Below are 12,865 nucleotides of genomic sequence, written 5' to 3'. Positions count from 1 at the left end.
TGAAGTAGTAGTAAAGGATAATGGTATTAATAATCTTGAAGTGTATGTTAATTATATGATTGAATCATATAATAGGATAATATTATATTATGATAGAAGTGAATAAAGAATGTACGTTATGTCTAACAACTAATTAGTTTGGGGCAAAGATCAACATGTTCTTCTTCGTGTACACAATGTACCAAACAAACAAACATTCAATGATAGGAGGAGACTTCATTCGAATCCAATCGATGTATTTTCAAATAACACAGCACTGAATGGTTGGAAAAGTGTGAAGAGACGACCAGGTTATGGGCTAGGACAAGTGGGTTGTGGGGCTGTTTCAGTGAGTGTGTGGGCTTTGGGCTCGCCTATTCTTCGTTCATCACTTTCGGGGAGATATTTGGGTGATTATCCTTTACCTTAATGTAATGCAAAAGGTTATCATAATACAATACACTCCCTGACTCAGTTTACTCTATCCACTGATCATTCAAACTTTAATTATTGTTCACTTGAGTTGAACATCGATACTTGACTACATATTACTATTGTTTACAACGACTACGGTCAATCATCACTTGATCAAGATCACTACTACTTAACTAACCCAGTGTAGAGAAGATTTGGATGTAGCGAATTGTAGGATTGTTATAAATGTGAAGTTGAGGAAGGCCTCACGACAAAAGGGAGGGATTGATCATTTTGATAGATCAAAGTTGATTGATAGATCAATCAATCAATCTATTCAATCACACACAATACAATGAGAGGACCTGAAGTGGCACCAATCAAAGTGGTGATCATTGGAGAAATTGGATTGACGAGGTCTGTGGAATACATTGAGCAAAGTCACAAGCTTACAGTGGATGAAAAGGTGTATGACATCACATTGGTCGACACAACACAAGTTGATAACTACCTTCCCCAAGTGTCAAACTACACTCATCGATGCCGATATCATTCTTCTATGCTTCAATCCCCAGGTGGAGGCCTCTCTGGAACAAATGCTAAATCAGGTAACAACCACTCTGAAGATGCAAGCGGACTGACCAAACATGAGATCTTACCTTTACCTACATCACAAAGTATTATCCACAAGTGGATCATCAGGTTAGAAAGAAGCCTCTTTTGTATATCTTATCAATAGGCTGTCCAACAACAGACACTACTGATACGTATCAAAAGAATTATATTGACATTATAGATCGAGTCTGCAACAAGTCCAAACAAATCATATATGGGGGCAAGTTGGATTGTCCAGATCTCCAATTTGATCACTTGAAAGACAATATTATCATCCCAGGTGCTAAGACCTTACTGGAACAGAGATCAAAACCAAAGCCCTCTCTCTGTATTATTTGTTAACAAACATAGTTGCCAACAACATCCAGGTTGGTCAAACAATCCATCCTCATCGTCGTCGTCATCAAACATTATTCATTGTATAAGATCGGATAACTTTAATTGCTAATTGTCCATGTTCATCATTGAGTTGGAACTCCTGATGCAGATGGTGACACACTTCCACAATTATTGTCATTACCAATGTCGACTACGACAAGGTTGTCATTCATCACTTGGTCAAGATCATCACATTCACTAGAGGGGTAGGAGAAGCCCTCAAGCATCGACAATATACTATCTGATTTGACCATCATTGGTGGCTTACTTGGTCGATTGGATGATGTGGTTGTTGTCGTTGATGTTGTGGCACAACCGTCACCACTCAAGTTCGGACTTGATAACAATGACTCATCTTTGGATGATGATGTTGTTGATGTGCCACCGACCAATGATGACTGATCATTACCATCGGGTATTGGTGCGACATCACTAACTGCTCGATCTAATGATGGATTGCCAACCATGTATGTGTATAGATTTGGCTGTGGTGAGCTGGTTGTAGGATTGTAGCCACCATATATATACAATTGATTCTTATGAGTCACCAATGAATACTGACCAATGCCCTTTAGATCAAAGTAGGGATTGATCTTGGTCCACTTGCGGGTCTCAAAGCTATAACTCCACAGATCGTTGTAGTATGCCGATCGATCCCAACCGCCTACACACCAGAGATTGTTGTCATAGACAACTGTCCTCAAACGTGATCGTGAGCAAGGTCCATCGCGATTATCCATCAATGGCATCCATTGATCGTTGAGCAAGTCGTAGCTGTATGGGAACTCTGTGTGGCCATCAGGGCCATAACCACCAATGATATACAATGAGTTATCAAACAGTACGCAACTATGTGATCGAATGCATGGTGGTGGTGTACCCTTGGCGGGTACTCTACTCCACTCCTCAGTCACTTGATTATAATATATGTTAGCAATGTCGGGTTGGCTTGGAGGGGACTGCAGGGGAACTTACAAAAGTTGAAACGGAAGAAAGAGTTGTTTGACTCAGTACCATCCCATCCACCGAATATATACATGTAGTGATTCCAGACACAGGCACAATGTGCTGAACGACCAGTGGGAATTGCACCTTTACCCTGTATTGACTTTCCTTCGAATGTTTCCAAGTCCAACTTATAAATCGATACATCCAAATATGTCTGAGGACCAGAGTATCCTCCAAAGATATACATGGAATCTTGATACACCACCGAACTATGCTCAGTCTTTGCCGGTAATGGTACACCATTAGTAGTCTTCATTTTCCATCTTCTTGTCTCTGAATGTTTGGGGAATGAGTGAGTGATGATGAATGTTCGATGGCAATAATAACAACATACCAAAGTTATATTCATGGAGATCACTCTTTACTTCTCTGATAAATGTATGACTGTCCGGCAAGTGTCCACCATATATATACATTCTGTTGTTGTGTACCACAGCAGTATGACATACTCTAGGTGGTGGCTTATTATTTGTTTGAAGTCTAATTGTGAACATTCTCCATAATGAATACTCTGATGATATCCTCAAGAACTTCTTTGATACTAATCTTAAAATACATATATCAGCGACTATTAATCATTGATTGATTGATTGATTGATTAGTTAGGTAATTCTGATTGATTGATTGATTGAATAAACACATACAATCTAAATAAGAGAATATATATAAAGTGACCTCATATGGGAGATAGAATCCTGAATCCATATCATAAAAATCATCCTCCACCAAGCCATCGCCAATAATATTATCGCCAGGTAATCCAAGACATTTTGGTGACTTTGGAAAGACCATTGTTCCAATAATATATTATCCAATTAAATGTTATCCCTGCTTAGTTGAAAGATTGACCCTGTAATAACTTGTAGTAGTTGTAGTAGTAATAGTAGTAGTAATAGATGTGAAATTAGTGTATGATAAATTGGAGATTGAATGAATCAATCAATCAATTATCTAAGGTCTGTATGAAACAATGTAGAATGAACTCCACAAACAACCAATGATATCAATCATCTTACAATCGATTGTCAATGATACCACCCACCTAACCCATGAACGGCACTTGGTAGTAGTGCACATCACCATCCATGGATGGACTGGTGAGAGGCATTCATCGATGGTAGGTGAGTGTATGTATCAAAAGGATGTAGTCTACCCTACCTGCATGACTCTTTGTGCAATGAAACGAGTGACTGACAATGAGAAAGACATACAAGTGGTTGTTTACGAACAACTATTAATAAATTCTCTATCTATCTATCTATCTATTGTTGATGTGACATCTGATATCGTTCAATCAGATACGTTATGTGTGTGTATGTGTGTGTGTAAGGGTTGATGTTGAGTGATGTCCAGGACAGACATCCGACTTCACCACACCACAACACACCACACACGATCAGATGATGATGTGTTGATCAAATGATGGAGATTTCCATGACTTGGTCACTGGAACGAGGGCAATGAACATTAGAACTATCCAGTGGTAGTCATTGATGTGGTGGCAAGGAATCTCTTCAATGTCTGGTCGAATACATCAAAGCTATCATAATGATGTCTTCTGATAACTCTAAATATTGATAATGTCACATTGATCGTTTGATTGATTGATTGATTGATTGATTGGTGTCCAATTGTTAGATTACAATGATTGGTTCGTTCGAGTTTGTATGATACTTACTCAAAGAAATCACGTAGTTGTTGTGCATCACCTCTGATCAACATTCCTACACCATCCTTCACATCGATTCCATCATTCTTGGACATATCCATGAGTTCATATAATGTTTGACTAAGTTTGTCTTGGGCTGCTCGCCACGGGGCAATGAAGTAATATGTCCATGTTAGCGAACACTATGACTGAATGACTGGCTGATTGACTGAATGACTTACATGTGTTGTACTCTGGATTCAATGCCAAGATCATTAATAACTTGATGAACTGATTCTTCATTGATACGAATATCTGAAGACGATGAACACTCTTGTTGAAAGCTACAAAGAATGATGACACTGATTGTAGTGCTCCACTGTGAATGTCTGAGCTTGTACTACGTAGACAGCTCTCAGCCAATGTCAGATAGCCTCCAAAGAGCTCCTCGTCCATCAGTGCCGCCGCCGGTCCAGACACAATGACCTCCATCAATGTCCACAACTTGCTACAAATGGCCTGTTGCTGCTGTGCCGATGACTTGTAGATAAGTGACACAAAGTATTTGATCACTGATGGGCTCATCGTCGAGCTGAGTGCGCGGACCAGGTTGTCATTGGACAGCAGTACACTGAGGAATTGGAGTATCTTGGGCAGGATTTGACTGATGAATGCTGGTGATGAGGTATGTGGATCGTTGGTGAGTAGTCCAAGCAAAGGGACAACTACTCCATTGACAATGGCATCGATCTTTTGCTGTGGCAGTCGTCCAACCTCGGCATTTTGATTGAGGCAACTCTCTAGTATCTCTATAATATTCTTCTTCAAACTTATTTGTTGACCAAGATATGATGCATCGTTGGAGGCTTGATTACTCCATCGATAAAGTTCAAGCAAATGGCCAGAGATTGAAATGAGCTGTGATGAATAGATCGGCAACTTGGCAGACTTTGACAATGATGTATTATATTGAAGTATGCTATTGACATTGTTTGACCATTCATTCAAGCCATGTGTTTCCAATCTCTTGGAGAACAACTGGAATGGTTGGAATGATTAATTGATTGTGAGTGAGTGAGCGAGCGAGTATGGATTGCCTTGATCTGGATGATCACAATGATAATTACGATTTGGCCCAAAGGTTCTGTGATGAGCGCCAAGTAGGACGCTGGTAATTCTCTATTTACAACTCCAAATGAATGGAAGTAGGTGCCAATGCATTCATATATAATCATTCTCTGTGATGTGATGTAATATTTTAGTACCATGTCGATTGATTGAATGATTGATCAATACGTACGTGTGACTTGTTTAGATTGGACAGACCAAGCATCTGATTAAGTGTGATGTGTAGGTCTGGAAAGTCCATGACTAGTTGACCTGATCGAACATTGATCACTGTCAATAGTGTGTAGATGCTTATTTCAACGATGGCTGATTTCTCATCACCAGATTTGATCCATTCGAGTAGTAGCTGAATGATAGGTGTCACTTTAACATCTGGTGTCGCAAGATATCTCTTGGCATTCTGTATAGTATAGAGTACGGCCATTGCCACCAAGCTGGCGTACTGTCCACCAAATGGGTCTTTGAAATTATACACGCTACTAACCAATCCGTCCACATCGCCATTTGATCTACCATAATCCAGACACACTCCAACGCACCATATTGCTGAGCTAAACTTACTTGGTGCAAAGTACTCTTGTTTCTGTTGTTGGTGATTGAGTGAGCAAGGGGCGAGCGATTGAGTCTGGGATATGTGATCACTTACTGATGTAATCTTGGTCAACTTCTGGATGAAGGAGTTGTAGGCCAATGCGGAGTAGTTGAGAAGGAGTGACTTCAAACATGGCTGGATTATTTGGGACATTGTGATCCAGTCGTCATCTGTTGAATCCCTTGTAAGACGATATAGTATTCCTCTCTCTGCCCCATTCTCTCTTGTCTCAATCAGCTCGCGATCTTGATTCTTCAACATCTTGTACAACGACCTGCTGATTGGTTCGACCAAAGGTGTTGCATCAAATACCGTCTGTTGTTTCTGCTGGCGTGCTTCATTCAAACTGTCAAACTATTGAATGTAACAATGTTTGGATGATTGATTGAGTGAGTGAATGAGTGAATGAGACGACGACATGTCGACCGAGACTTACCTTGAATGTCCAATAGTCTAAACATGATTGTGAGATGCTTTGATCATTGATCCAACTCATGAGGATGATGTGACGGTCGGCAACAAGTACGGCATCTGGACAGGATGTGTGGAGTGTGCCGAAGAACTTGCGAATGGTCGATGTGAGCAATGTGACAATGTTGGTGCAAAGAATTCCATTGTTGACATAGAATCCATTGACCTGCTTGAAGCTCGCCGGTATGAATTGATTGAGTGTACCAACGATAGCCTTGAAGAAGGTGCTGATCGCTTCAGATTGTGTATCTGGTGCCAATGCATTGATAAACTCAATAAGGATGAGTGTGCATGTGCCGCGATGTGCAGGCGTGGCACTGATGCGCTCGACCACCAGATTGAACGACTCATAAAGTGCGTTGGAGTCAACCAACTCGAACTGCTCCGACATGGCAGTAAGTGCCTCGCTGACCAATGGCTGTGGCGCACCTGCATTGGCGGCCACCTGGCGACAACGTCCAAAGAGGTCGCCAAAGATTGATCGCTGCAAGCGTAGTGCCTCGGCATCTAGTGTGAACATGGATGTAATGTTGCGCTTGTAGTGCAGTGCCAGTTCGCGAATGATTTGCAATAGTGACTCCAAACACTCGGGTCTCGAGCCAGCCGCCACAATCACACCAATGAACTGTTGCCAGTTTGGATGCTCCTTCACGATGCACTGTGCCACCAATGAGTTGGTCTTCTTGCGTACCAGAGCACTGGGGGTGGCTGGATTGGCAGACGGTGCAATGTTTACAATGGTCAACAATTGGTTCAAGATTGGATGGCGCTCTTGTGGTGCCAGACTTGTCCATTGACGTCTAATCACTTGTTCCAATATTGTAAGTGCAAAGAACAATGACTTCTCATTAGTCGATCCAGCAAGTATTGTATTAATACGTGTCCAAGCTTGAGGATGATTAATAAACTGTTGTAATACAGCTCCTACTTTGGCTTCCTGATTTCAGACGTATGGTTAGTCATTGAATGAGTGAGTGAGTTGGCATCAACATACATTCTGATTGTCTATGAGTTGATCCAACAACTTGACTTCAAAGTTGTTTGATCCAAAGTTGAGTATATTCTCCATTGATTGTATGTATGTATAAATGTATGTATGTATGTACAGTGTTATCTCTATCTCTATCCTTCAACCAAACATTCACAAAGTTAAAGATAAAGTGAAGGGTACCCCCTTCATTTTAAAAGTGGATGTTCAACCAACCACCTGTTGCGTGCGTGGACATTCAAGGTCGCCACGAGGCGGATGACGATGGAGACACACTGGCAGTCATTGATTAAAGCGTAGCTAGACTTATTTTATTATAAAATGACCAAGGAGTGTAAGCAGTCGTCTGGAATAGAGAGATTGCAAATACTCTTAGAGGAGCAACTCGTATCTGAGTGGGGTGATGGTCTGGAGCTCAGAGTCTCTTGGGTTGACAAAGAAGCCGGTCTTGGGTGGGACTGGGAGAATTGGGAGAACGACGGTCTTGCCAGCCTTGCGGGCAGCGATGGCCTTCTGGAAAGCAGCCTTGCGCTCGGCGATGGCCTTCTTGGTGGCGGCCATCGAGTTGGATGGGCGGACGTGCTCAATGCGGACGTGGATCTTCTTGGCGATGTAACGTGGACCGACACGCTTGTTGAGGACGATTCCAACTGAGCGTGGGGTGACGTTCCAGACGCGACCAGTACGGCCGTGGTAGTACTTGTGTGGCATACCCTTGTGGACGTTACCGGTGGTCTTGACATCAACGATGTCTCCAAGACGGTAGGTTCTCAAGAAGGTGGTGGTCTTGAGAATACCATGGTTTCTGAATCCACGAGCGAACTTGTGTCTGGTACCTGCGCGTTGACCGTATGAGTGAGTCATTTTCTAAATCTATAATGTTGTTGTGGTTGATTGATTGATTGATTAGTAATCTTGTCTTATTTTGTCTTGTCTTTTTTAATCAATCATCATTCATTCATTCATTCATGAATCCATCGATGTTTGTAGTGTGTTTGTCTTGATATTTCTAGTTGTCGTTGTCGTCATCGTCATTGTCGGTCGATATAGTCACTATCCACATCATTGTCATCTTTGTCGATCCTATCACACCAAACTGTTTGATCATCTCCACCAACATATGATTCACCGGTACAACTCCATATGTTAGACGATCGGCTAACATAGTTATCTACAATTGACCAACTGTGATAATGAGTCCATATTTCCAACATCGAGATACACTAGTCGCTTCTTGTTATCGCTTTGTCCTAATTATCATCATCATCAACATCGACACTCATAATCAAACATAAATTGATGATGAATGAATGAATGAATGAATGAATAATGTACATGTATCTGTGACCTACCTAGCTAGTATGATGGTGAATCCTGTAAAACAAATCAAAGTCAAGTGTCTTCATTCATCTTCGCCAGAGGCATCCCACTCATTCCTGCACCTCTCACACATTTCGTCAAGTGTAGTGAGAATCGCTTTTTAAAAATAAATTCAATTCAAAAATAATCAAACTAGTGTTGATGTTTGTGTAATTATTATGTAAATTTAGTTACATAAGTTTGTATAAGATTAGTTGATTTATTTTTTTTTATTTTCAAGAATGCGTGTGTTAGACAGAGTCTGAGTTTGATGATTTCGAGGGTCTGTCAACAACTATGTCTCACTTTCTCGTACATACTCTGAGTGATAGAACAGCATATACAAGGTGAATATCATATCATACAGGCAACTCAATTCAATCAACATCACAACAACAACAGCAGCCAACAACAAGCAGAGAATATGTATACTTGCGAGAAACAATAATGCGAGAGAGCGATCAAGTGAGCGACTGTTTGTCAATTAATGAATGCCAAGATCATGACCAACCACGACATCAATGACAATCAATGGTTATCAGTGATGATATGTCATGAAGGATTTGGAGACTTTGATCTGATCAAACATTCACGACAGATAGATGATATGTTGCCAGTCGATGTGACGCGAACTCATTGACAATAGTGACAAGACAGAAGACGCTCGATCAATCCAACTTATTCACAGCATCAATCATCAATAATTCATCGTCAATCATCCAACATTCATCACATCACCCTAAAGATCGTGACGACAATTATTCTAACAAACATAATCCTCGCACATTCATTCAAACAATCAATCAACGATCAATGAAATGAAACAACATTATGCGATACATCATAAATTTGATAATATATAGATGGCCACCATGCAAAGTGTAACTGTTAAGGATGTTGCCCCACAAGACTTCATTGCCCACTACGCCAAGTTCTTGAAGAGAACTGGACGTGTCCACGTTCCACGTTGGGTCGATATCGTCAAGACTGCCACTCACAAGGAGCTCCCACCCATCAACCCAGACTGGCTTTACGTTAGAATCGCCGTCCTGGCCCGTAAGGTCTACCTCCGTCACGGTGATGGTGTTGAGTGCTACAGAAAGGTTTTCGGTGGCAACAGACGTGATGGTGTCCGTCCAAACCACTTCCACATTGCCAACGGTGGTCTCATCCGTTACGCATTGAAGCAGCTGACCGCTCTGAAGGTCATCGAGACCGATGCCGTCAAGGGTGGACGCAGAATCACCTCCACTGGTCGTCGTGATCTCGACCGTATTGCCAAGCAGGTGTACAACTTGAAGCACGGAATCAAGAACTAAGCGCTCAACCCTTCCCTTGATGTGTAGAGAAAGAGACTAGGTTATAGAGGATAATAAATAAACTCTATGCCATCTTTAGTAATCAATCATCTTCCTTCCAATCTTCCTTCCATCAAACACACATTCAGTGCTGATTCCATGGACATGTTCAGTGATAGAGTTACATCATTATAACTCCAATTACATCTTCTGACCATTCAGTGAGTGTTTGTTGTTGGGTGGAGCCAAGTGTTCAGGGAGTCTCGTCGTGTGTGTATGAGTGTGTCGGTGGGGGAAAACTTCAGACCGACACATGATCATCACAAAGTCTCAAGACAAACCCGGTCTCTGGGGTCAAAGTGATAATCACTTGTTTTTGGGATTCCAAGCGATTAGCCAACAGTCACCTGGGATACATTATTTATAAATAGACCTCACATATCATTAGTAATAAAACATTCCACAAACAATCAAACTAACAAAGAAATAATAATTAACATCTAACTACCATTAAATATTTATTAATTACCATATCTAAAATGACATACGAAATTGACATTGATACCAACACCAATATTAACAATAATAACAGTATTAAAAATGATGTTAATGTTGTCCAACCTTATCCATCTGCCCCACCCGCAGTTTACCAAGTTGATATCCAACAACAACATCAACAATATATTCCAGGTACTGGATATTATTATCAAGTACCAAGTGCACCAACAAAAACTACTACAACTCAACAGAACAATATTGGTAATCCAAACTCAAAACTTGAACAAAAGATATTGAGAAAGATTGCCAAGTTGGAGAGGAAACATCAAGATCTTTGTGGTCATCCAGAGTGCAAGGCCAACAAGTGTCATGAGAGTAGATTGGCAAGGGAGCTGGAGAAGAAGCAAATGAAGATTGAGAGATGGATCCAGAGGAAGGATGCCAGAATGGAGAAGATCAGATCAAAGCTTGCCGTCAAAATGCCAGCCCTCGCAGCAGAGCTGGACAAGAAGAGGTCATTCTTGAGATCGTTGGGTGAGAGGAAGTCCAGTACCAACCAGATTGACAATGCAGAGGATAGTATACAGCAGAGATGTGCAGAGGAAGAGATGGTCGAGATGGGCAAGATCAAGGTCAAGAGATTGAGTTGGAGAAAGGAGATCAACGCCATTCTCAAGCAACATCAACCAGGTGACATCATCCCAAGAGACAGTCTGAAGCAACAGATTGTTAATATCCAGGTTGCCAAAGTACAAGAATCAATCCAACAACAATTTGACAAAAAGGTTTGTATTTCTTACAATCAGGGAATCGTGCCTGGATGGGATAGTTCCAATCACTTACACCAAATCAATCAATCAATAATTTAGATTATTAAGGATACTGATCGTTATGTTGTATTGGAGAACGGTGATATCCAGGTTTTGGCAAGATCCTAAGACCTAAATTATTATTATTCGTTAAACTAATAATAAACCACCTATTTCCATTTCACCATCATGGAAGCTGACAGTCTAAATGATTGATCGATCTCGATTCCTGGCTAACACCAATGGTCCAACTACTTCATTGATGTATATGAATGCAGAAGTAGGTTGTAGGATTCGTTGAAGAGACATAGTGTGACCTATGGGATCAAGGAGAATGTTGACAAGGAAGACACGATCATTCAAATAGAGGATCTGTCTGTTCAAGTCAAATGTGGAGAGAATCGCGTATTGACAGTGTACAACGACAAGTTATCGCTATCAAACTACTTGACTGTGTTCGTCGCAGCATGTTTTATCGTTGTCAACTTGGGTTCAAGAACTCTGGTCGTCACCATCTTTTCTCTCTATGTCTCTCTATCTCTACTTCCAAACTCAATTGCTATTCTCTGTCTACAGAACACAACAAAGTAATGTGTAGACCAACTACAACCCATGGGTTGTCTTGCCAATCACTGACTTGGCTTGGGTCATTGTCAACATACCCTCACACAAACCAAACAGTCCATATTTGGATGTTCAAGAACATACACACCCCCACAAACCCATCAAAAATTGCTTGTCATATTAGTTGAAAGTGGGTGGAAAGCAACCCATCCGAACCCAAACCTTCATCCTTGATTTGGACATTAATTAAATATTTGAATTGATTTTATTTTTATTCAGATCTGAACTCTTACTCTGTGTCTCTCTCGCATCCAGCCGCAACACATAAGTACAGTCACTGGAACATTATTGTTTCTTCATCACAACTTAAATCAAATAACTGTATAATATAACAACATTTACCTGTTTTTTTAAAACACTTTATCTATCACTCATATAAACTACAATGGAAGGAGAAGACGTTCAAGCTTTGGTTATTGACAACGGTTCCGGAATGTGCAAGGCCGGTTTCGCCGGAGATGATGCTCCACGTGCTGTGTTCCCATCGATCGTTGGTCGCCCAAGACACACCGGTGTCATGGTCGGTATGGGTCAGAAGGACTCCTACGTCGGAGATGAGGCCCAGTCCAAGAGAGGTATCCTGACCCTCAAGTACCCAATTGAGCACGGTATCGTCACCAACTGGGATGATATGGAGAAGATCTGGCATCACACCTTCTACAACGAGCTCCGTGTCGCCCCAGAGGAGCACCCAGTCCTTTTGACTGAGGCCCCACTCAACCCAAAGGCCAACCGTGAGAAGATGACCCAGATCATGTTCGAGACCTTCAACACCCCAGCCATGTACGTTGCCATCCAGGCCGTCCTTTCCCTGTACGCCTCTGGTCGTACCACCGGAATCGTCATGGACTCTGGTGATGGAGTTTCCCACACCGTCCCAATCTACGAGGGATACGCCCTCCCACACGCTATCCTCCGTCTGGATCTCGCTGGTCGTGACCTCACTGACTACCTGATGAAGATCTTGACCGAGCGTGGATACTCATTCACCACCACCGCCGAGCGTGAGATCGTTCGTGACATCAAGGAGAAGCTCGCCTACGTCGCCCTAGATCG

At 41.6% G+C, this 12,865-nt stretch overlaps 6 protein-coding genes across 6 annotated transcripts; 3 read left to right on the top strand and 3 right to left on the bottom strand.

Annotated features, from left to right (window-relative positions):
* Positions 1-1,475: 1,475 nt before the first annotated feature.
* On the bottom strand, positions 1,476-3,075 carry SAMD00019534_123410 (hypothetical protein; the record flags this gene model as incomplete). The annotated part of the gene is made up of 4 exons (XM_012892402.1): positions 1,476-2,299; positions 2,362-2,667; positions 2,729-2,962; positions 3,039-3,075. Coding segments are annotated over 4 exons (1,401 nt in total), but the record flags the coding sequence as incomplete, so codon positions are not given.
* Positions 3,076-3,867: 792 nt separating this feature from the next.
* Positions 3,868-7,302, bottom strand: SAMD00019534_123400 (hypothetical protein; the record flags this gene model as incomplete). Its single annotated transcript, XM_012892401.1, has 8 exons — positions 3,868-3,961; positions 4,073-4,199; positions 4,285-5,080; positions 5,170-5,280; positions 5,343-5,753; positions 5,817-6,116; positions 6,199-7,170; positions 7,228-7,302. The coding sequence occupies 8 exons, from the start codon at positions 7,300-7,302 to the stop codon at positions 3,868-3,870; spliced, it is 2,886 nt and encodes a 961-aa protein (XP_012747855.1).
* A 291-nt stretch (positions 7,303-7,593) lies between these two features.
* Positions 7,594-8,085, bottom strand: SAMD00019534_123390 (hypothetical protein; the record flags this gene model as incomplete). The annotated part of the gene is made up of 1 exon (XM_012892400.1): positions 7,594-8,085. One exon carries the CDS (start codon positions 8,083-8,085, stop codon positions 7,594-7,596), a length of 492 nt encoding a protein of 163 aa, XP_012747854.1.
* A 1,358-nt stretch (positions 8,086-9,443) lies between these two features.
* SAMD00019534_123380 (hypothetical protein) lies at positions 9,444-9,899 on the top strand (the record flags this gene model as incomplete). The annotated part of the gene is made up of 1 exon (XM_012892399.1): positions 9,444-9,899. The coding sequence occupies one exon, from the start codon at positions 9,444-9,446 to the stop codon at positions 9,897-9,899; it is 456 nt and encodes a 151-aa protein (XP_012747853.1).
* A 588-nt stretch (positions 9,900-10,487) lies between these two features.
* On the top strand, positions 10,488-11,314 carry SAMD00019534_123370 (hypothetical protein; the record flags this gene model as incomplete). The annotated part of the gene is made up of 3 exons (XM_012892398.1): positions 10,488-10,568; positions 10,628-11,161; positions 11,246-11,314. 3 exons carry the CDS (start codon positions 10,488-10,490, stop codon positions 11,312-11,314), a joined length of 684 nt encoding a protein of 227 aa, XP_012747852.1.
* An 874-nt stretch (positions 11,315-12,188) lies between these two features.
* Positions 12,189-12,865, top strand: SAMD00019534_123350 (hypothetical protein; the record flags this gene model as incomplete). The annotated part of the gene is made up of 1 exon (XM_012892397.1): positions 12,189-12,865. A coding segment is annotated over one exon (677 nt), but the record flags the coding sequence as incomplete, so codon positions are not given.

This window comes from Acytostelium subglobosum (assembly GCF_000787575.1).
Source record: "Acytostelium subglobosum LB1 DNA, scaffold: scaffold41, whole genome shotgun sequence".
NCBI lineage: Eukaryota > Evosea > Eumycetozoa > Acytosteliales > Acytosteliaceae > Acytostelium > Acytostelium subglobosum.
The sequence above is the reverse complement of the archived record's forward strand: the minus strand, read 5'-3'. Positions and strand labels throughout refer to the sequence as shown.